At 51.2% G+C, this 22,479-nt stretch overlaps 10 protein-coding genes across 10 annotated transcripts, besides 1 other annotated feature; 5 read left to right on the top strand and 5 right to left on the bottom strand.

Moving 5' to 3' along the window:
- Positions 1-22,479: part of a sequence feature (contig 1.12 753..174100(-1)) that runs on past both edges of the window.
- On the top strand, positions 321-2,096 carry ANIA_00727 (U4/U6-U5 snRNP complex subunit PRP3; the record flags this gene model as incomplete). Its single annotated transcript, XM_653239.1, has 1 exon — positions 321-2,096. The coding sequence occupies one exon, from the start codon at positions 321-323 to the stop codon at positions 2,094-2,096; it is 1,776 nt and encodes a 591-aa protein (XP_658331.1).
- ANIA_00728 (RNA-binding snoRNP assembly protein NAF1) lies at positions 2,332-4,374 on the bottom strand (the record flags this gene model as incomplete). Its single annotated transcript, XM_653240.1, has 1 exon — positions 2,332-4,374. The coding sequence occupies one exon, from the start codon at positions 4,372-4,374 to the stop codon at positions 2,332-2,334; it is 2,043 nt and encodes a 680-aa protein (XP_658332.1).
- ANIA_10118 (dolichyl-P-Man:Man(6)GlcNAc(2)-PP-dolichol alpha-1,2-mannosyltransferase) lies at positions 4,617-6,575 on the top strand (the record flags this gene model as incomplete). Its single annotated transcript, XM_653241.2, has 4 exons — positions 4,617-4,684; positions 4,738-5,410; positions 5,460-6,254; positions 6,309-6,575. 4 exons carry the CDS (start codon positions 4,617-4,619, stop codon positions 6,573-6,575), a joined length of 1,803 nt encoding a protein of 600 aa, XP_658333.2.
- On the top strand, positions 6,988-8,429 carry ANIA_10123 (heme-dependent oxidative N-demethylase family protein; the record flags this gene model as incomplete). Its single annotated transcript, XM_050613323.1, is given in 5 exon segments — positions 6,988-7,125; positions 7,141-7,328; positions 7,379-7,431; positions 7,478-7,634; positions 7,664-8,429. 5 exon segments carry the CDS (start codon positions 6,988-6,990, stop codon positions 8,427-8,429), a joined length of 1,302 nt encoding a protein of 433 aa, XP_050469149.1.
- ANIA_00730 (exonuclease V) lies at positions 8,724-10,725 on the bottom strand (the record flags this gene model as incomplete). Its single annotated transcript, XM_653242.1, has 2 exons — positions 8,724-10,246; positions 10,287-10,725. 2 exons carry the CDS (start codon positions 10,723-10,725, stop codon positions 8,724-8,726), a joined length of 1,962 nt encoding a protein of 653 aa, XP_658334.1.
- On the bottom strand, positions 11,348-12,346 carry ANIA_00731 (Mpv17/PMP22 family protein; the record flags this gene model as incomplete). The annotated part of the gene is made up of 2 exons (XM_653243.1): positions 11,348-11,747; positions 11,829-12,346. The coding sequence occupies 2 exons, from the start codon at positions 12,344-12,346 to the stop codon at positions 11,348-11,350; spliced, it is 918 nt and encodes a 305-aa protein (XP_658335.1).
- ANIA_00732 (polyamine transporter family protein) lies at positions 12,691-15,190 on the bottom strand. The gene is made up of 3 exons (XM_050613322.1): positions 14,296-15,190; positions 13,215-14,222; positions 12,691-13,148 (listed from the first exon to the last, which is right to left on the bottom strand). Exons 1-3 carry the CDS (start codon positions 14,924-14,926, stop codon positions 13,009-13,011), a joined length of 1,779 nt encoding a protein of 592 aa, XP_050469148.1. The 5' UTR covers positions 14,927-15,190; the 3' UTR covers positions 12,691-13,008.
- On the bottom strand, positions 17,686-18,626 carry hhtA (histone H3). The gene is made up of 3 exons (XM_050613321.1): positions 18,510-18,626; positions 18,308-18,415; positions 17,686-18,255 (listed from the first exon to the last, which is right to left on the bottom strand). Exons 1-3 carry the CDS (start codon positions 18,532-18,534, stop codon positions 17,978-17,980), a joined length of 411 nt encoding a protein of 136 aa, XP_050469147.1. The 5' UTR covers positions 18,535-18,626; the 3' UTR covers positions 17,686-17,977.
- Positions 19,265-20,100, top strand: ANIA_00734 (histone H4). The gene is made up of 3 exons (XM_050613320.1): positions 19,265-19,343; positions 19,402-19,677; positions 19,733-20,100. The coding sequence occupies exons 1-3, from the start codon at positions 19,334-19,336 to the stop codon at positions 19,756-19,758; spliced, it is 312 nt and encodes a 103-aa protein (XP_050469146.1). The 5' UTR covers positions 19,265-19,333; the 3' UTR covers positions 19,759-20,100.
- Positions 21,393-21,980, top strand: ANIA_00735 (uncharacterized protein; the record flags this gene model as incomplete). The annotated part of the gene is made up of 2 exons (XM_653247.1): positions 21,393-21,493; positions 21,746-21,980. The coding sequence occupies 2 exons, from the start codon at positions 21,393-21,395 to the stop codon at positions 21,978-21,980; spliced, it is 336 nt and encodes a 111-aa protein (XP_658339.1).

Below are 22,479 nucleotides of genomic sequence, written 5' to 3'. Positions count from 1 at the left end.
AGCTCCTTCAGCAACAGAAAACGCCGGGAATGCGAATCCTTTTTGTTATTGTCGGTTGCTGGCGGAAGAGCGAAAGGCGGGAGATCTTGAAGCTCCGAAGAAAAAAATGTCCCAGCATTTTTTCTGCCGCTTGAAACCGCCTTCGCGGCCACGTTAGCTGCCGCGAGTTTCTTGATGACGGTCTTTCCCCGTCTATCTCCCCAAACTTGCTGCTGTGCGGCTTATCCGACTGTGGTCGATCCAGTGATTATAAACTCATCGCGTCATTCCGGCTATTCCTCTGTTCCGGTTGGTGAGTCGGAGTCCCTCCGTCAAGAGCAATGGCGGACATGTCGGGCAACATGCTGAAGCGGCCTCATCCTGATGATGAAGACAACAATGCGCAAAAACGGCCTCGTTCAAATAATGGGTCTCCCCATCCTGGGCAAGGCGCTCCGGCCGCTGGTAATATCGACATTGAAAAGATTGTGGCCGAGGCTAGAGCAAAAGCTCAAGCCGTTCGAGATAGGCTTATGGCTGAAAAAAGAGTTTCTGCGTCTCCCTCACCAGCGCCAGCAGCTTCAAGCCCCAGTCCTGCTCCTCCAGCTGCTAGCTCCACCATGTCAAGAATAGAACAGATGAAAGCTAGAGTGGCTGCAGCTACAGGACGATCACAGGCAGCCGCGCAACAACCCAGCGCTCCGACTCCCCCACCACTTCCGCGAGCTCCTGAGGACGATGAGGACGACAGCCTCTCGCGCGCTCGTGGTGGTCTTGATGTTGGTCTGCATCCTGCCCTCCTCTCGGATACCCTCGACTTTCGGGGCAGTAAGGGACGACAGGTGCAATCGAGAAACCGGAGGACCGAGTCTCCCGGAGTCAGTGGAAAACAGGAGCGAGCTGGCCTTGATCTCTCAGGACCATCACTGGAAGAGATCAAAAACAATCCCTATTACGATCCCAATCTAGGGCCGAAAGCTACGATTTCCAAACCCCGCCAGTCGCGTCAACTCCTGTTCAACCAGAAAGGTAAATACATACAGCAGGCTGCAGCTCTTCGTCGACAGGCTCAGCTGGAGGAAATGAAGAAGCGCATCGCGGAGCGAGCACGGCAGGCCGGTATTGATGAAGATCTAGATGTGGAAAAGGCGTTTATGGTACCTGCTCCACCAGCAATTGAATGGTGGGACGAACATCTAGTGAACGAACCTGATTACGCTGCAATTGATGACGAAAATAATCTCAAAATTGACTCTGCCGATTCCATAATAACCCGATACATTCAACATCCAGTGCTCCTCGAGCCTCCACAAGAGAAGCTCAAGCCGGAACAGAAGCCGATGTATCTCACGCCGAAAGAACAAGCCAAGATACGCCGGCAAAGACGCATGGCCGACTTGAAAGAGCAGCAAGCGAAGATCCGCCTAGGTCTTGAGCCCGCTCCTCCGCCAAAGGTCAAGAAATCGAATTTGATGCGCGTATTAGGTGAGCAGGCCGTCAAGGATCCTACAGCCGTTGAGGCGCGGGTGAATCGGGAAATTGCAGAGCGGCGTGAAAAACACGAGGCCACCAACGAAGAACGCAAGCTCACGAAAGAACAACGCCATGAGAAGCTCGCCCGGCAACAGGCGCAAGACGCCGAAAAGGGTCTTATCATGACAGTATATCGAATCGACAGTCTTGCCAACGGACGACACCGATTCAAAATCAGCAAAAATGCGGAACAGAATGCGCTCACTGGCGTGTGCGTTATGCATCCCAAATTCAATCTAGTTATTGTGGAGGGTGGCGCCCATTCATCCAACAACTACAGGAAACTGATGATGAACCGAATCGACTGGACCGAGAATGCGGGGCCGAGTGCCGTACGGGAAGGAAACCGCGAAGCCCAGGCTTCATGGCTCGCCGCTGAAGATGAGAAGGGTGAACTGAAGGATCTCAGTTCAAACACATGCACTCTCCTCTGGGAGGGTCAGGTCAAGGCTCGTGCTTTCCGTAAATGGTTAGGTGCTCGGGTGTGCGAGACCGACTCTCAGGCGAAGGATGTACTTGCGCGAGCAAAGTTGGAGAGTTTCTGGACTTTGGCGAAGAGCGCAAAGCAGCAGGGCGAATTTTGAAATGCTATTTGGGCAGCAATTTTCCTTGATTACAGGCTGCTTTATCAGTTTCAGTCATATTAATGTATTAGTAAACAAATACCCTATGCCGTTCGCATGACTTCAAAACATTACTGGAATTGGTATCTCAAATATGTGGCATTGAAACAAACGTAGTAGAACTTTTCCGAGAGACGTATCCGAACCCATATGATGCAAAATGAACTCCAAACGGATATATAGATAGTATTTTTCGTCAAGAGCGAGGCGGCCATTGGTTTTGCCCATTGCTCAGCTGTCGTAGAAGATCCAGCTGCGCCTTCACCTGGTCAAAATTCATAGCCTGGTTTTGAGGCTGCGGTTGCCCTGCCCCAGGTTGTTGCTGAGGAAGAGCTTGAGTCTGCTGATATTGTTGCTGCTGTTGTTGCTGTTGCAACGCAGCCAAGAACAGCGGGTTGATATGGGGGGTGGGCGACATCTGCTGATAAGGATTAGGCTGCTGGTAAGCCTGCTGATACGGCATCTGGAAATTGAAGGGTGCTGTTGGGATTGCAGCTTGAGCGTATGGCTGCTGTTGTTGAGGTTGTTGCGGTTGTTGTGGAAGAGTCGGGTACGATGGATATTGCTGAGATGGGCTGTAGGCGGGATAGGGCTGCGGTTGATGTTGTTGAGATTGGGAATGAGGCTGAGAATCCGACCTCTCCTGTTGATGGTACGCCTGACGATCGTGGTATGACTGATGTCCGTGATCCCTACCACCCCGGCCACGACCACGACTACCTCTGCCACGATCAGAACCTCGGCCGCGGCCTCTGCCACCGAAGCCAGAAGTCCTGTTGAAAGAACCATCATTCTCCACGGGAGCTCCCTGCTGCATCATCTCGTGTAGATTTTTAGGTCTCGCAAGCGGGGTGTAGCCATCTTCGGGTACGTTATCATCGTAATTGAGCTCGCTATGACTCAACTTCGATGGGCCAGGTGGCCCCTTTGCAGGCTTCGAAGGCCCGCCGTCCTGGTTCTTCGCTCCCTTTCTCTCCTGGCGCTTCTGCTTCAACTTCCGCCTATATTCAGCTTCTTGTTCGTCGTCGGAGAACTCCACTTCATCTTCGCCGACTTCCTCATCGTGGAAGTTGGACGCATCACTTCCCTTCAAGCCTTTCAAAGGTTGTGTGAAGACAAACGTTGAGTGATCCACGACATAGTATACGACAGTGCCTCTAGAGAGACCATGCTTCTCAACATCGGCGGTTGTGGCAAATCTGACAGCATACAGCGGGTTCTCGACACGCCCTAAGGTCTCAGAGACCACACCGGCGACGCGGCGATCTTCCAAGCAGAGAAGTGAGCCAGCCTCGAGGACTTGGTATTCTCCGGTGGTGTTCGCCGCGATTAGTACAGTGTTGTCAATCGCCGCCTCCACGTGCCCTAGGAGCACGATCTTCATTTCCGGGGTAATTGAAATGTCCGGAATAGGCAGAACTTCCTCAGGGATCTCGTTCGCTGTCTTTAAAGGAGCACCGGATTTACCCTTACCCTCCCCTTCGTCATCAGAGCCTAGCTCAGCCTGCATCAGAATCCGCGCTTGTTCCTCGGGACTCAGGATCGGATAATCCTCATCCTCGTCGCTCTCGTCGGAAGAGTCCGAGGAGCTGTCAGAGGAGGACTCGTACGGGGAGGAATCCATCTCCCATTCTGGGTGCTCCTCCTCTTCCTCCTGCTGTTCGGCTTGCATGGTCGCGGCGGTGTCAGCAGCTGCATTCACGGTTCCATCCTCATCACCACCCATCTTATCAGACCCCTCCTGCGCCTTGTTCACTTCAATCTCTCTCTTGGGCTGTTTATCTTCCTCCTCGACTTCCATCGCATCTGGGCCTCCCTCTGCCGGCCTCTCAGCCCCTTCCTTCTGTGTCTCTTGTCCACTATGCACGGCAGTAGGCTGGGTTTCCATTTCCGTTTCTCGAGTAGGAATCTTTGAATCTGTAATGTTCGAGTTTTCGTTCGTGCCGGGATTCTGGCTGGACCGGTTTTGACTGAGGCTGTCGTTAACCAGACTCAAACCCGGGATTTGTGGAGGTGGGACAGAGGAGACGGGTTCCTCGGTGACCACAGGTTTGAATTCATTTTCCACCTTGTGCTCCCCATTTACCGGCGTCCCTGAAACCAGCGGAGTGTTGTAGAAATCGCTTCCATCATCTGCTGGGGTCAACGCAATGGGTGGCGTATCGTTCATATTGATTCGTTTTGTGGGCGGACCCTCTGGGACGGCCCCGGGGTTGTTCTGACTATTGGGTTGTGTCATATTTTTGACAGAGAGTATGATAAAACACAAATTATTAGAATATAGCCAAACTGAGAAAGTGTAAAATGTTCACTCGAGGATTCTTCCCGGGAATTTTTTTATGGAACTACCACTTTTGCCGTTGCGGTCGCCGAACTAGCTCCTTATCGATAAGGATTTCGGTTTCGTGTCCGCTTCTATTCTCCAGTTGCTGAGGGACGATCCTTTACGTCCAGTCTGACAACAACGAAGCAACTATCATAATGCCTCGAAAAGGAATTGAGGTTCCTTCTGTTCCACAGGGGCAGGCAGCTCCACGGACAAAGCCACGGTATCAATAACACTCTTCCTTCTCCAATGCGCCAGCTGACATCGACATCACAGTCCGCCTCCACCACCCTTCTACCTTCCCTTGAACGTCACACTTTACGTCTGCCTCATATCGAACGGAATCGCCGCTTTCCTCGCACCAATTCAAGATTGTGATGAGGTCTTCAACTTCTGGGAGCCGACTCACTACCTAGACCACGGGTACGGGCTCCAAACCTGGGAATACTCGCCCGTATATTCAATCCGCAGCTGGTTATACATCACGCTTCATGGAATTGTCGGCAAGATCGGCTCCTTAGTAGTTGGTAGTAAATCCTCTGAATTCTACTTCATTCGGTTCTCCCTAGCTATGATATGCGCAGCGTGTGAAACACGGCTATACTCCGCCATTTGTCGTACATTGAGCCCCAGGATCGGGCTGCTGTTTCTCATGATTGTCGCATTCAGTCCAGGCATGTTCCACGCCTCAGCCGCCTTTCTTCCATCTAGCTTTACCATGTATGCGTCCATGCTGGGCCTTGCTTCCTTTTTGGACTGGAGAGGTGGGCAGAAGACAGCACAAGGGATTATGTGGTTTGGGATTGGTGCGATCGTTGGGTGGCCTTTTGCTGGAGCTTTATTGCTCCCTCTTCTTTTCGAAGAGATTGTTATCGGTTATCTTTCTAAAAACATGCAGAAGGTCTTTTCTGACGTTCTGAATGGGGTTCTCAGGTGCTTGGCGATACTGGTATGACTTGATTATAATTCCAGCTCTGAATGAGCACTAACGTCTCCAGGCCGCAGAAATCGCCGTCGACTTCGCCTTCCTCCGCAAGCTTACTGTCGTGCCGTGGAATATAGTCGCCTATAACATATTCGGAGGTGAAGGTAGAGGGCCTGAGATCTTTGGTACAGAACCTTGGACGTTCTATGTCAGGAATCTGCTCCTGAATTTCAACGTCTGGTTTATATTCGCGGTCTCAGCTGGTCCACTGCTGCTCTTGCAGGCCATATTCCGCGCTCGGGCGACAAACTCTGAGACCTTGCTCAGAACCGTAACCCTTTTGTCTCCGTTTTACATGTGGCTTGGGATCTTCACCCTACAAGCTCACAAAGAGGAAAGATTCATGTACCCGGCATATCCGTTTCTTGCCCTCAATGCGGCGATCGCTTTTCATATGATTCTCTCATACATCGGCTCGAGTAACCCGAAAGAGCTGATAGGGCGAGTCCCCGCAAAATTAAAGCTTGCAGGAGTGATGTCTGTTATCTTGCTTGCCATAAACAGCGGGCTACTAAGGACCCTAGGGATGATTACCGCTTATAATGCCCCCCTGAAAGTCCTGCAGCCATTGGAGCAGTCAGAGATAGCTCAGCCGGGCGATACGGTTTGCTTTGGTAAAGAATGGTATCGCTTTCCTTCGTCTTTCTTTCTACCCGATGGCATGCGAGCCAAATTTATCCAAAGCGAGTTTCGTGGTCTGCTCCCTGGCGAGTTCCAAGACGCTCCAAGCTATTCGGCCCTGCTTGAGGGTACCTCCCGGGTACCGGAAGGTATGAATGACCGCAATAAAGAGGACACGGGGAAATACGTAAGTTCTATGGTTCTGCAATCTATGACCTTTGCGTGACTAACAATTCAATAGACCGACATCTCACAATGCTCCTTCTTGGTTGACTCCCACTTCCCCGGTCGCGAAGCCACAGCGCTGGAACCCAATTACTTGCAAGACAAGGCGCAGTGGGACGAGATCTCCTGCGCATCGTTCCTTGACGCTTCTCAAACGGACCTTTTGGGTCGTCTCATCTGGGTTCCTGATCTGCCGATCATCCCAGATCAATTCCGCAGAAGTTGGGGCCAATACTGCCTACTACGGCGGCGCACCTCGGACTCTGAGTCGGAGTTAGTATAGACTGTATGATCACCTAACAAGGGAAACCGAAAAGCAGTAACGTCTCGCTGTTGCACGTACCTGTATCCTGGTTGCGGCCGCAGCGGGAAAACCAAAGGGCTGGGCTGACACGCGGCTTTTCCTGATACGGTAAAAATATCCCAAGCTACTCGGACTCCGGGCAGCCATCAGTGCAGTCGCCATGCGGACTGATAAGCATTCCCCTCAGTTTTCATCGCAAAGACTTATAGTGCATGGTCTATCGATACCCTTTGGCTTGCCGAGGTCGCATCCGATGAACAGAACAGGCAAACAGACAAGCCATACTCTCCAGAACAACACGTACAGTTGGCTATAATAATAAGTTATCGGCTCTCGACTTCTTGATAGAATGCTAGCATGCCATCAATCTTGACCCCATTCTCTACAAGATATGATTTCAGAGACAATCTATCTCACACAGAACCCTATCGGGAATGCTGTCGCTGCCTCTGCGGTGACAACGTTATGCATATGGATTTTTGCCAAATTCCTACAAAAATGGAATGTATTCAAGTCGAAGCCTTTGAAGGTACCTAATTATCAGAAATCAACAAGGAAATATGGAGGTAGAGTCTCCTCTCTAGTTTCACAAACATACGATAGGGTGCTAAGCATCGCTCTGGATGTAGAATGGACACCGTCCAACTTCAAGAGACCAACCGCATCTCCCTACCCCAACTGGGACGTCCACACCACGAAGCCAATTCCGTACCGACCATTTAGATACGGACCGTAAGTGATTCTGAAGCTTCTTGGATGTCTGTAGAGTTAACGCGCCACAGCAACTACTTCATTACCATGGGCCTGCGAAGCATGAAATGGGACGAGTGGATCGGTAAGCCCTGATCTCATATTCAGCCACACTTACTGACAGCAACCAGAGCTGGACAACCACTACTTCCGCTACCACAGAGACAAATCCCGTCGGCTCAAAGAACGTGGAGACAAATGCTGCGCAACCGCCCCCGAAGCATGGGACGCCGCTGTCGAACTTCTTGAAGAACTGTATAACACCCCTGCCTCCATCGATCCCTTCAAGTATAGCTAACACTCCATCCAAAACACAGTACTTCCTACCTTCCCGAGCGCTACCCAAGCATGTTCCGCAAAACTCCAACTGGGCTCACCAACCTTCTCACAAATGAAACCTTCGATATCACACAGCGCCCACTCCCCGAAGACCCCATGGCTATGTGCGCTCGCCTAATCCAGGACGACCTCGCTCTCATGATTGAAAAGCCTGACGGCGAATACTACCTCCTAGCCGGTGCGATCCTCCTCGCCGGCTTCTGGCGCCTCTCCGACAAATATGGCATGCGACTGTCTGAAATCCACACATCCGGCGACGTCCCAGGCTACAAAGAGAAATTAGAAAGGGGGATGATGAACTTCTTCCGACGCCTGAAGGTTGAGGACCCTGTCGTGCGCAATAACTACTTCATCCAGGTCGACGACAATCTAGCCTGGAGTCACAGTATTGGGTCGGAAGATGCGGACGTGGTATCTTGGAACACGGCGCAGAAAGATAAGGCCATTGAACACCACTACTTCCGGTCCGAGAGACAGTCTCTGCGGCGGTTACCGAGGACAGGCGCAGTGGTGTTCACCATCAGGACGTATTTCGAGCCGATCACAAAGATTGTCGAGGAGCCATATGTTGCGGGAAGGCTCGCAAGTGCGATTCGGAGTTGGGGCGATGATGTGGCGAAGTATAAGGGGAGAGAAAAGTATGGGGATGTTCTGCTGGAGTTCTTGGATCGAAAACATGCGGAACAAGTTGCGGCTGGATTGGATCTCGAGAGGGAGGACAAGGTGAGGAGTTATCCTTTTTAGCCCTATGACTATGCCGCAGCGTCTTTGACTATTTCACGGTATTGTGATTGTTAGATGTACATATTCACATCTGATAATTCTACATACTTTGTCTATCTTGGCTTCAGGTTGTTGGTCTTCATAGAAACACCAAGCGCAATGCAATAAGCCCGTTCAGTCCAACGCCAATACTGATATATGACGAATCAGCCCAATAAGATGCAACATGAAGATAAAACGCCGCCACCATAGTATGCTAGGCAGAGTTTCCAAAGAACGCCAATAAAGACTAATAAACCAAATTTGTGAGACAAATCAAGCCGCCGCGTTATGCCGCTTTTTCCTCGCATACGCCCACTCCCGCTCCTGGCGCCACTCGCACTCGTCCTGAAACTCGCAGATGCGGCATTTCCAAGCCTCCATAACTTCGACACCGCGCGGGGTTCGCTGGCCGCGCCACCAGGTCATCTGATCAGAAACATACGCCTCAAGTGAAGTAGGGTCGAATAGGAAGGACCGACTGCCCAAGACGCGCGGATGCAATTCGGCAGTTGGGGCAGAAGATATATAGCGGGCTGTTAGCAGAGGAGAAAGAATAGTTGGGTAGGACTCTAGCATAGACGGTTGGATCTCGGAGGGAATGGAGGGAGCGACGGAGGCGGTTGTCAGTGTTGGTGGGAGAAAGGTAAGACGGAGTTGGTCTTTCATGAGTTTCCAGAGGCGACTTAGGTTGCTGTGGGCGACGAGGACGCTGGTTGAATCCTGGCTAGCAGAGGGGTTTTGTAATTTTGCGTCGTCGGACCTTGACGCTGAGTTGCCGATATTTTGCGACATTTGCTGGCGTGTGATTGCGTCTTCGGGGGTAGGGATATAGTCCGGATCAAACTCGAGCGAAGAGAGGGCATCAAAGAATTGGTCGTTCAAGGAGCCGACTTCACAAATGAAAGCGTCGGTAAATGTCTTCTCGGGGTCCAACCCATACCGCGACGCGAGCAACTCAATAGTAACATCATCGGTCAGTACCAACCGGTTCAGCATGTGATAGTAAAGCTGGAGCTGGAGCAGCGTCGGTCGGAACGAGGAGCTCTTGACCGTCGGCGTGGAGTTGCTCCCTCGCGTCTTGATGTCTGTCAAGTAGATCCGAGGGAGCTGCTGAAGTTCAGCAGTGGATTGGCTGCTAACCGGATCCTCCGCAGCCTGTGGTTCTACCTCATGGCGCGACATGTCCGCAAGCCTCTTCCCCCCCTGCGCAGGCGATAGCAAGTAGTCCGTCAGCGACATCTGGTACTCAGGCAAGACAGCCCTCGACGCTGCCGCCTCCGCATAGTAAGAAGCAGCCGAAGCCTCGAGCTCCATGTCGGGACACTCATAACAAAGCTGGTCAATAACCCCATTGACCAGCTCCCCATCCACTAGCCCCCAGATCTCCAACTCCCGCGTAATTCCAAACTCCCTCAATGTCCGCAATCCCTGTATGACATTCCATATCCGTAGCGCCAGCGCATCCTCCTTCGTCGTAACCTCTACCGGAACAGTCGTATAGATCTCGTCCTCGAGCGTCTTGTGTATCGTACTGCCCTTCTTCATCGCTGCTGTTCTCTGCTTCCTCCCATGTTTAGTGAGCGTATACCAGTATTGCACTTCGCACCAGGCAGGCGAGATCAAATCAGTGACGGAAAAAGCCTTGTTCGGCGGGCGTCGAAAACGCTCCACGGGCGATCGCGTATCGAGGGAAACCTTCACTTTCGAGTCCCCATTCCCCTTAATAGTGTCCTGCTCGCGAGCCACGTCCCTTTCCCGCTGCCGCTCCCGACCTTCTGTGGAGTTGGGATGCTCAACTAATCGCTTCATAGTCAGGTCAGCGTTCTCAAACCATACAACGGATCAAGTCCCAGAAAAGTGTCCCCATACCAAACGTGGCCCCCCTACTGACAGGGACCCAGCCTGCCTCATGTGTAAACGCGTCCGGGAGTACCCCTCCAGCCGTCTGAATCTGCCAAATAGGATGCCTCTTCTCTTTCCCCAGTATCCTAGACACGCGCTCGCCCGATACATCGTCACCCAGGTCTTCGATATCCGGAACAGCCGCAGGGACGGGCTGGGATGGAGAAAATAAGCCCTGTCGCGTCGGGCTGTGACGAAGTTGGAGCGTTGTGGCTGCTGGTGCCACAGGGCCGGTCGCGTCAACTTGCGCGAGAAGCTGGTTCAACAGGTCGGTTTCATCGGCGCTAAAGTCCGATCCGTAGTCGCTGCTGAAGCTCAGGAAATCATCATCGTCTGGTGAGGGATCAAATGGTGGTTGCGGTGAAAATGGCATTCCTGTGGGGAGGTTTGGTTAGAGGCCAAGGTGAGAGCTTCGCAGGGAGGCGAGAGTCATGGAGGGAGATGGCGTCACAACGTCATCCTTAGGTGGACTTACTGGGCAGTCCTGCCCGTCTTCATCATCCTAATAATCCTAAAGGATGAGCAGAAGTAGGAGACATTTCTGTGATATTCCAGTCGAGTTCGCGTTTGTCAAATCATAGACGTGCGCATGGTTTTTTTAAATATGCGGATAGATTCAACCCTCTTCACGAGCCTTACGGGTTGTCGTTTAGAGCAATAAAAAAACTTGCAGCTACTAGTCCTGATTCACTTGTAGCTTCAAGCCTATTGTCTAACTTTGCGCCAGAATAGGTATTGTTTTGACAATTGTCCTGCAGAAGTCTTTGCTGAGATGTCTGTAAATATGTATTCTTTTTTAGTCGGTATACAACCCGCATCAGCTCTTATAGAACAAGGTCAGCAATTACCTCTATCAATTTGTTTATATTCTATTGCCATTACTAAGGGACATATGCGCCTATAAACAAGTCTATAGTCTAGTCAAATACCAAAAAACCACCAAGGATGCAAAAAACGTCGCAAAAAGGGCTCTAGTGAACTGATGCTGGCCCAATCTAAGCCTTAATAACGACTGCAACCTGCTCCTCTGACGGAGCCGGCTCCGTCAACGCAGTTTCAACCTGTCTTGCAGCCTTCTGATTCAACCAGCTCAAATAAGTCTGCCACCCGACCGCAATGCAACCTGAGAACACGTTGCGGAACTGCGGCGGGACATACATGAAGCTGAACGCCGTAACCATGGGCCAGAACTTGGCGCTATTCACAATACTCCGAGGCAGCGCGACCTTCAGCCGTTCCCATGTCTCTTCCAATGATGCGCCGGAGAGCAAAGAGTGTACGCTGAAGAAGTAGGTGTTGAAGACGGGAGTGAAGACGGCTTGCTGGACGACGACTTTCGTGAGGATGGAAAGGGGTTTAGAGGCGAAGTTGAAGTTGTTGTGGAGGAACATGAACCTAGATGATCTCGGTTAGCCTGGCTTCCTGTTGACATTGAAGAATCTCTCTAAGAGGGTATAGAGGAGCGGGCGAACTCACCAGTTATACGACGGAATGCTGGACCCAATACCGACAGTTAGATGGCGCATTGTCCTCCACGGGTCATACCCTCCTTTCTTCTCAGCAACACCTCCATTATCGTCCTTTTCCGGCTGAGACTCCATTCTTCTCTGCGGTGGATTTTCTGGCGGAAAGAAAAACTGCGCACTCAGATCCCCGCACAGATAGATAACAATCGAACTGCACACCTGCGTCGTATACGGCCGTTTCTCCTGAAATCGCGAGTACGACCGCCCCATCCTCCCCAAAGGACCAGCCTGGATTATTTGCCGTAGCGATCGAGGCGCAGCCCGAGCGGGAACGGGCGGCGGCGTAGGGGGTATACTGATATGCGACTGCGCGGGCAACTCGCTTTTAGGGGTCGTGGCATGATCGGGTTGTCGTTGGGTGGGTGTATTTGACTCATATCGCCGTGATTGTAAGCGCGCTTGAGGGGGAGCAGACGATCTGGAGGGGCTCGGGCTGAGAGCTGGGCGTCGGATGAATGCATGTCTCATTATGAGAAGGGGCGCACCGCGCTTGCAGCGCGGGGCTCTAGCTCTTTGGTGCTCTAGTGTAGCTTCGTGATCTATTCAGGACATAGATTGGAGGACGTAAAAACAGAGAGTGAATGGGCGAAAAGAGCGGCCGGATGGGTACAAACAACGATGGTATACTTTGAAACGTGGAGCGACTTGTCTTGCTGACGAGGCCACGCACGAAACTAAAGGAGAGTATAAATGATAAGCAAACGAAAAGATCTATGACTGCAAAGAACGAGGGCTAAGGTGAAATTGATGATCGTGATGGCGACTACCGCGAAAGAAAATCGGCAAACTGGCAGTGGCCGCCAGAAATGCCGAGGACCGGAAAGGCCTGCCTATCAGAGCGTCTCCAGACGTTACTCCAAATCTGCCTTACAATCTTTAAACCTCGAACAAAGAGTTAGAGGAGACTGAGTTAGAAGATTATGGAATTATATCATCAAGCTAATAATCACTGTCTATATGCAACAAATCATGCAGGGTATATATCAACAATGCAGAGAGACAAAATGACTTTTCGCTTCCATCGCATCACACATGGACACATTAAATGGGTAAAGCGCAAAAGCAATGCAAAGATGCAGACTAAAGACTATATGTATCGGGGTATAAGTAAGGAGACCAAGTGCTGAACTCTATTTTCCTCCAAAGGACTCGCGCGTGTTCACGCGGTCAATATCGTAAGGGTTGCCCTCATAGAGTGATTTATGCGACTTGTGAGAAGCGAACGATCGGGCCGAGGCCTTGCTGCGAAGCTGTCTGATCGAGGGAAGCTCTTCGACTGCAGAATCAGCTTCAGAGCTCACATCGTCCTCGGGGTGAGGGGCAGGGGCTTCAGTACGGTCGAACTTCTCAATCTCCTCATCCTCAGCAGCCTCCTCTTCGGCAGCGGGTTCGGGCTTGACCTGCGCCATCATGCGGCGCATGAAGGCATCGGACAGGGCGGCGTACTTGCAGCGGAGACGGATCGGCTTGCCGTACTTGTAGAAGAGGAAGGGGAAAGGAACACAGGCGAGCGCGAGGAAGGCCGGGATGGACGAGGCCCAATGGATGCCGAGATCTTCATACATATATGTGGTGAAGAGCGGGAAAACGGCACCGAAGATCGAACGGAGAACAGAGTTTGCTGCCAGAACGGAGGCAGCGAAGATGGTGTAAGTGTCAATCAGGTAGCTCATGATACTCAGGAAAACCAACACCATGCCGAAACCGAAGGGTACACCGGCGGCAATGCAGGCCATCCAGTGAATCGACGGGTAATTGGTCCAGGCGAACCAGAACAGGCCGATTGGGATCGCAACGGAGGCCACCATGCAGGGAGGCAGACGTGCCTCCGGAGGGGCAAATCCTTCATTCTCGTCCTGAGCCCGGATGTACCGCTTGTTATCCCAGATGCTGTAAACAATAGCGAAGAGCATGCCAACCATGATACCCAGGAACGGGAGCGCACCAATACCCTGGTTCCAGCCGCGAACCTTTTGGAACACGATGGGGTAGGCGGCGAAGAGCATGTACAGGGTTCCATAGACAATGGCCATGTACAGAGACAGCAGGAACACAATAGGCTCGCGGAAGAGTAGAATCCAGGGTCGAGAAAGAGCTGTCTTGAAAGCCTCCCCCAGAGTGATTCTGCCCTGCTCGATATCCGACTTGCTTCGATAGACCTTACCAGTGATCTTGGAAAGTCTCTCAGCACGGCGGCGAAGGAGAACCGGGGCATATGTCTCTGGCATAAAGAGAGACCCGGCGATCCAGAGCGCACCAGAGAAGGCGCCGAGGAATCCCATGACCCATCTCCAGCCGCCATTCATTCCGAGAAATCCACCGGTAATAGGACCGAGGACCGGGCCTAGAACATACGACGTCAGCTCCAAGCACTCAAACAAGCAGCCAACCAAGCAGCACGGGCTGAAGCAACATACCTAAAAAGGGAGCCGCAGCAAACAAACTCATGGCGACACCTCTCTGCTTAGCAGAGAACATATCGGCAATCACACCGCCAGCATTGGTGAGTGGTGACGAACCGAACGCACCGGCAAAGAAACGAAGGATGATGAGGGTCCACGAGTTCTTCGCGCCGGCGCATCCACAGTTGAAAGCCGTAAGAGCCATATAAGTAAAAAAGTAGACGATCTGACGACCGAACATCTCACTCAGCGGTGCCCAGAGCAGAGGCCCAATCGCGAACCCGAGCACGAAAAGCGAGACACCGAGCGTTGCAACCTCACTGCCGATGCCGAACTCGACCTGGATTTCCGCAACACCACCAGTATACGCCGACGAGACCAAAGCAACAGCCAGAGTCGCAATCGCAGCAACGCCCGTCAGGAACCATTTCATCATCGCTGAGAACTCCATCGGATTTCGAGGGTCGTTGGGGATCCAGACGACAACATATGGGTCCTCCTCTGTACCTGATCCAGCATATTTGTGATCGACGACTTCTTGCGTGACGATGCCCTGGTCGACGACCAGGCGCCAGAACGGGATCTTTCGCGGGGCGGGCGCCTCAATGGGAGACGTCCCATTGGGCGCTCCATGGTCGTAGGCCATGGCGAGAGCTTGCGAGCTTCGATTGACGCTCAGCACTTCAGGGCCTAGGGGTGAGCCGAAAAACCGGAACGGGTGGGTGCAGCTGTCAGGCCAGCACTATAGAGAGCTAGTTCTATTGGTGAGGTGAGCGAGGGGTTCGTGGAGGACAGTCCAGAGTAACACGGGTGTATTAAGAGATTCCGGTGTAGATAAGCTTTTATGTAGATGAATGCGTAGGTAGAGCACGAGGCAGATATTTCAAACAAACAGGTCTATCTTTTTAGGGACCCCTCCACCAGGATATATATACAGAAACTTAAGTAGCAAAAAAAAGTCTTCTGACTTCATAATTATGGAACCAGGGAAATCTTGACTCGTGTAGACTAGCCTCGGGTCTGATGCTCAGACGGTCTTGGGCTTGGTAATGTTCTGGGCAGGACCCAGCACGCTAGGCGGGCTTAAGCGGGCTAATGCCCGCTTATGCCGCCGCTATGCACAGCCTGGAGCCCATAAAATTTCCGGATGCGATGGCAAGATCGGGCTTAACCGACAACGGAACCGAGCGCAAAACTGCTTATGGATGAGCGCCACTAAGATGTGAAGCAGCGCACGATGATTTGTCCATGACGAGGGTCTTCCAGAGATGACGCTCGAAAAGTCTGGCTGATCTAGAAGACTCTACCACCGGGCACGGTCTGGGATCCATGTATACTATCGCATATATATTATCGCATATATACTATCGCGGGCATAATATCAAAATTATGGTCATTATTATGAAGTCTCACTTTAAGGAGTCAAAGCTGGGTTCCAGCTGAATGCGGATTTAGCACGTTAACGGCGTTCATGCCAGTCCCGCAATCGGCTCACACGGCATCTAAGCTGCACTGGGACTCGGCTACTGCGCCCTTCTACGCGTGGCTTATCTAGAATAACAGTCAGATTCTAGTTCGGTACTGTAAGTAATTCTCCGCCATGACCGCCATGACCTGCAGTGCAACCGTCTATACGAGCTAGGCCTCATGACTCTTTCGCCCTCAGAGGCCGCTCTTCCATCGTCAATGACGATCAGAAATCAGAACCTTGAATTCGGGTCCCTTTTAGAGATTATTCTTTATTAATGGTTCCTATATAGTGATTACTTCTCAGAGATTGCTATTTAGATCTTACTAGTTACTATTTAGGAATTAGTGATCCTACTCTGTACACTACGGTCTCGGTCTGGACAAACCAGCCTGAGTCGTAAGCCGTAACCTCTATCTAAACAGTGGACCCGTCACTTTCGGGACCTCGGCAAAGTAGAAAACTTAGCAAGCGGCAACCCCATTCTGACCCACCGTGCCTGGTGAAGACCGTTAAGGGGCACGTCTAGATCGATTTATGAGGCTTATGAACAACTGTCGGATAGACTGATCTGAGTCATCCAATAATTACAATAATTATGCTGCAACCTGACCAGATTTGCCGAGGTATATCCTGGAAATGTTTCATCTGGTGGCGCTTCACTTAATGGTAGAGGGGCTTTGGTCTCGGGGCTTTTGCTAGAATCAACTAATATGATCAACTTATTTCTGTTTCTGTTTGGGATTGTTTTTTTTTTTTTTTGATTATAAATTATTAATCTCATCGCTGGAAGCTTGGCTGTTGGATCGTTGGTGCCTTAGGGACGGAATTCGGAAGCATACTTTGGCAGCATACTGATCGACTTATGGCCTGTGCTAGACTGTGCTCGAAGATGCCTCTCGGATTCTTAGCCAAAATTCGGTGGACGCTAACAAAGAACCTCAGTCTTGGTTTCTTAATCCGAAGGGATCCACTGAGCTTCACTATGCCACTGATGTATTTGCATCCTATAAGTGGCTCCTAGTATATGTCTATAGGCAGCTATAGCGGCACGGATATATATATCCAACAAAGTCGCCACCTTCTATAAAGTGAACTATGCGACTTTCTAATCGGTGGAGGGTCGAAGATACGCAGTGGATGATGTGAATCTTTAGTGGCAAGGTATACTGTGCGTTCAGCAATGATATGTATATAACGCACTCGAGCTTATTGTAAAGACAGCCGGAAGTCGCAGACCATCCGGCCCAGCGTCCGTTTGCGCGTGCCCAAGAAAGCGAGCTTCAGTTGTCATAGGACAGAATCTAATTGATACGAAGTAGATGAGAATGATGACGAGGACAACGAAGATGAGATGAGAACATGTCTGTCTGGGAACCCTGTCTGGGAACCGTTCGAGCAGCTTCCAACTAGCAGGAACGAAACAGCACACAGGCAGAACTTATGCTAAGCTGTCTAAGGCTAAGAGATGTCGAGTGGTAGTATTGAGTTTCGAGAAGGGACAAGGTTGTTACATGGTCAGAATTGGCCAGTCTATGGAACTTGACGGGTATAGTGACACGTTTGGTCAAGGCTTGATGACAGAAGTCCCACATTTCATTCATGCACCCAAATATATGAGCCGTTTGTTGCGGTACTGGTTCAAGATATTCCAGTACATGGTTTCGTAGAGTGTCAAAGAACAAGGGTGGTGATTTTATAGTTCAGAGACTGGCCAGCGGTCGCATTGTGACTGACGAGAATCCAATCGATCGCGTTTCCTCAGAGGGAAATCACCCTACAAAGACTACTTAAGCTACTGATCACTGCATATTCGATCATGGACACAAAGCGGATGGAAATCAGAACTTTGCGTCAAGCACAGTTGTTTCTGTAGACGCATGTAGCCGTGAGCGTGAACACGGCCGACACGTCTTATGGTTACTGCAAGACGAATAGGGGCGACTGGAGTTGATTTGATCATAGATACTGAATTCGTGTCTATGCCATCCGGTGGCATCGACAAGACACCATGTGGAAGATTCTTAATGTACATAGTATTCAAGACCCATGAGAATCCGTCCAGCCGCTAATGGGCAGCCTACTATTTAACGTAGCGAGAAAAAACAAAACCCAGTGCCGAACCCATTGATATTGGAAAAAGAAAACCCGTCATGTATCGCCAGTCATGAAAAAGAAAAGATGAACCCCGTTATCGCCGTCCCAGAAGAACCAACCACGAAAAACAACTTAAGATCGCTCACCACGGAGGCGACGAGCAAGCTGGATGTCCTTGGACTGGATGGTGACACGCTTGGCGTGGATAGCGCACAGGTTGGTGTCTTCGAAGAGGGAGACGAGGTAGGCCTCAACGGACTCCTGGAGAGCACCGATGGCGGAGGACTGGAAGCGGAGGTCGGACTTGAAGTCCTGGGCGATTTCACGGACCAGACGCTGGAAGGGGAGCTTTCGGATCAGAAGCTCAGTGGACTTCTGGTAGCGACGGATCTCACGGAGAGCGACGGTACCTTGGAGTACGTTAGAGACGCAACCACGAACCAAGTCATAGGTATTACTTACCAGGCTTGTAGCGGTGAGGCTTCTTGACACCTCCAGTGGAGGGAGCGGCCTTACGGGCAGCCTTGGACGCGAGCTGCTTACGGGGAGCCTTGCCACCAGTAGACTTGCCTGTTGGGGTAAAGTTAGCATCGTGAAGCAGTTGGGAGACGCGACCGTGACACGACCACGACACGAGAGGTAGGGCAACAAAGTGAGGACTTACGGGCAGTCTGCTTAGTGCGAGCCATTATTGACGATGAGTTTTGATGGAATTAGTGGGGCTTTGAGATGAAAATGGTATAGAATTGATGGAAAGTCGATGGCCGAATATAGGATGTCGGAAAGGATAGATGAAAGAAAGATGGAGGGGGCGGGTGGGGGATGGTATTTGTAGTAAGCGAGAGGCGGGTGGTGATCCTGTGGTTTGGCTGCAAAGCCGGGTGGTCTTAGCGCCCTTTCCTTTGATCAAAAAAACCGTCCGGAAACCAGCACACCATAAGCAGTGATTTCGCGGCCCAGTTTTGCTGGCAAGATCGAAAGGGTTGCGGGCCAGGGCGGTCAGGCTGGCAGTTGCGCTAAGCGAGACTTTCCCGGGCAGCCAATAAGCATTCAGGATCATTGATCTGGAATGTCCCCCAGTTACATACTGATCCCAACCCCATCCCTGAATTTTTAGGATATCAGAAGAATTCCAGGAGTCTCTGTAGTACGTAGGAATTTACTATGCACTCTCAAATCTCAAATCCGCGTCTTGACGCGTCCTCGCGCCGCGATCAAATTCCTCTTGCAAGATCAACTGCGTCATGGTCACGTTACCGCCCGTCTAGGGCCGCGCATCAGATCAACATGCCCCGCCCTCTGATTGGTCGATCCTCCGACAGTGAGTGATTCCAGCTCTCTCCCCACGCGCTTCCGTCTTCTATACAAATATCTGCCGTCCCGTGGGAGCCCATCCGGTCTTCCATTCTCAACATCTCTCGCCGTCCACTTGACGTTTAATTTATCTCCACCTCACAACTTTAACCTTAAATCTCTTCACACATCAACATGTCTGGACGTAAGTGACATCCATATCACCATGAGGCTATCTCAATCATCCTAACGCGTCTCAACAGGCGGAAAGGGTGGCAAGGGTCTCGGAAAAGGTGGCGCCAAGCGTCACCGTAAGATCTTACGTGACAACATCCAGGGTATCACCAAGCCCGCTATCCGCCGTCTCGCTCGCCGTGGTGGTGTCAAGCGTATCTCTGCCATGATCTACGAGGAGACCCGTGGTGTCCTCAAGACCTTCCTCGAGGGTGTCATCCGTGACGCCGTCACCTACACTGAGCACGCCAAGCGCAAGACCGTCACATCTCTCGACGTTGTCTACGCTCTCAAGCGTCAAGGCCGTGAGTGTTCCTCTGCCCCTGAAACGTCAATTCCTTCTAACGCGTCCGCTCTCAGGCACCCTCTACGGTTTCGGTGGTTAAGCGCGCTCTTTCTTGCTTTGTTTTCGTTTCCACCATCCTGCGCGGTCGGCGCGTCAGTTGTCCTTCCGCAGCAGTGACGCGACGGTTTGCTTTTTCGGGTTGGTTCACGGTATGACTGGGACGTTGGGGTGTTCTTGATCTTTTATTACACAAGTGTCATGGGTCTCTGGGTTTGCTTTAACGTACTTTCTATTTACTATTTCCCACACGTCCACTACTGGCCAGTTAGTGTTCGTCTTTGGTTTTCTGTATCATAGCCTTCATGCTCCCGGCTGGCGCCATGGGCTAAACACGACCGTGCTGCATGAGACGCGGTCATATGAATACAAACGATCAAAAAATCAACCCTTGCTCCTAGTAATGCTCGTAACCGGCTTTGTTAATCACCATACTCCCTTCTGAGGTCTTCGCTCTGTTTTGGTCGCGCGTTCGCGTCCGCGTCGTGGTGCGGCTAGTCGGCTGATCTGATGGTCCTGGTTATGTCGTTGAGTTCTGGAGTGACAGCGTGGAAGGCTCCGGGCTTTGTTCTACCTATTCTTCATCTTAGTAGCTAATGTACCCTACGTATGCATTGTGTTTCTTTCCCGCTCGTGGTTGTTTTGGTTTGCTGTAGCTTTGTTGCGGCGTGTACCTTAACATGCTGTCGACATAGATTCGGCTTCGCTCGACACTTTTTCCTTGATCTTTGCGCCATGTCGGTATATCTTTGTGATTAGATTTCATTGGGAGTACTTGTATAGTTTGTGCTTTGTGTCAAAATTTCAAGTCTTCGGCGGTTGCTGATTGACATTTAATAGTTGGTGGGAAGATGGTATACTCCCACTAAACAGAACCTGATGACAAAATATATATAAAGGATATACAAAGCGCGGATCCATTAAAACAATCTGGCCAAGCACCCTGACTGCGTATAAACATATAGCAATACCGAAACAAGTGAACCAATGTACATTTTGCCCGGACATATTTATATTGACGTGAGGCTACCATATAAAGCTGCTATTTGATATTGATATATACGGCTCGGACCCGGGTCGGTCGAGCGCAGCAATCAACCCATGCCAAGCCTTACTCTATATAGAATGTCTTGGCACGGGTTCGAGGTACAACCCAAAAGCCAAACACACCGAATAGGAACGGTCGCGTCGGCCACCCCAGAAAATAAGCAACGCGATGCACACCCCTTTCACCAAATCCTGTGCCGCCAGTAATCTGGATAGATCGTGCTCGTACCCCTAGCTCGTCATGGGTGCGCTTGTCAACCTCCGCGTCTTCCCAGGTCAGCAGCTCGCAGCCTAAGGGGCCGTACTTTAGGACAATGGACCAGCATGAGTCAGCACAGGACACGACGTTCGATTGCCACACTCGGCACGTAGCAGCACCATACTTGAAGACGCTGGAATCAGTACGCTGAAACAGCAAGGCATTACGAAATCTGGAAGGCCATGACGCATGGATTCCGAACTGGGAATGAAACTTGAAATAGTAACAAACACTCCCTAGTCATACCAGGCAATTACCCGCCATATAAGCCGAAACTGGAAGACATGACCTTATCTGTCCGATGATCGCATCCATCGTCTGACCTCAGCGAAGTCAAAGTTCGAACTATAGTCCCCACAAGCGAAGCAGAAATGTCACAGTACATCCATAGAACCAAAGTCATCGAGGGTCTGAGGGAAACCTCGAGGAGCGCGGGCCGGCATACCGGACAGAGTGCAGGCTGGCAAGCCAAGTGAGAATATAATGGGTCGACAAACGCCCAGGCGGCTTGACAAAGGAATAAAAATGGCCCGCCAGGTTGCATTACCTGATTAATTCTCACCCGCGTAGAGCAATATCCACGTGTTGTGAGGACCTGATTCGCAGCCACACTGGCGGCTACTACAAGAGAGTGATATCTTACTGATTTGAAGCGATTTACTTCTGGATCGAGAACCACACTACCGCACACAGCTATACAGATGGCAGTGAAATTCAGCAACAGCCCACACTCGGGTGCCAGGACACGTCCAGTCCGGCCCCGCGACACTACAACCATCAACCAGAACAATGGCCCTCAAAGGAGCACATACACTGGAGCAGACAATGACGGCAACGGCTTGAAGGCTGACCCATTGTGCCTTCAGGTGGATATTCCCGGAAGACCATGCCGGACCTCTATGGTCATTAGGTTGCCCGTGAGGAGGAAGATCATGAAGTACGCGAATGTGGGATCATAAGCCAAGGGTGTGACGGCGCCAAGAGGCCTAATAAACTCCCCGAGGCCAAAGGGCACTGGCTGAGATGTCGATTAGGACTGGACGTTTCTTGCTCAACCCCCGCCAGTATGAGCGGGGTGGAAGGATGAGCATATGCTTCCAAGTAGTGGAGGGACAAGAGCAGCACAGCGACCCTTCACCCATTATCCCTGGATACGCCAATAGCCTGGAAGGTGATACCAGGCTCCGACCATGGCCAATTTGTCCGACCACTTGTCGATAAGTCACTTGAGGTTCGTCGGTGGGGTTGAGCCTGGATTTTGGGAGACTCTGCCGGCTCGAACCTAGACGTTGGGCGGTGTTGCCTCCTTGTAGGGGCAGTATCGATATGAGATAGTCTAACTGGCACCAGACGATCTCTGGCATGGGGTAGGCCCTTGACCACCTTCAGCTGTTTATTAAACAAAGCTACTATTGCTCGCCGGAAAATCTGGTTTTGCAACCCGGCGTCCTGGTCAAT

Source organism: Aspergillus nidulans, chromosome VIII (assembly GCF_000011425.1).
Source record: "Aspergillus nidulans FGSC A4 chromosome VIII".
NCBI classification, from domain to species: domain Eukaryota; kingdom Fungi; phylum Ascomycota; class Eurotiomycetes; order Eurotiales; family Aspergillaceae; genus Aspergillus; species Aspergillus nidulans.
This window is presented reverse-complemented; position numbering and strand designations above follow the sequence as displayed.

Coding starts and splice junctions, on each gene's coding strand:
- ANIA_00732 (XM_050613322.1), bottom strand. CDS start 14,926: ATGGCCTACGACCATGGAGCGCCCAATGGGACGTCTCCCATTGAGGCG. Junction 14,223..14,295: donor TGCTGCGGCTCCCTTTTTAG/GTATGTTGCTTC, acceptor CGTATGTTCTAG/GCCCGGTCCTCGGTCCTATT. Junction 13,149..13,214: donor GGAGATTGAGAAGTTCGACC/GTACTGAAGCCC, acceptor CTGCAGTCGAAG/AGCTTCCCTCGATCAGACAG.
- hhtA (XM_050613321.1), bottom strand. CDS start 18,534: ATGGCTCGCACTAAGCAGACTGCCC. Junction 18,416..18,509: donor TCGCACTAAGCAGACTGCCC/GTAAGTCCTCAC, acceptor TTACCCCAACAG/GCAAGTCTACTGGTGGCAAG. Junction 18,256..18,307: donor GCCTCACCGCTACAAGCCTG/GTAAGTAATACC, acceptor ACGTACTCCAAG/GTACCGTCGCTCTCCGTGAG.
- ANIA_00734 (XM_050613320.1), top strand. Junction 19,678..19,732: donor CGCTCTCAAGCGTCAAGGCC/GTGAGTGTTCCT, acceptor GTCCGCTCTCAG/GCACCCTCTACGGTTTCGGT.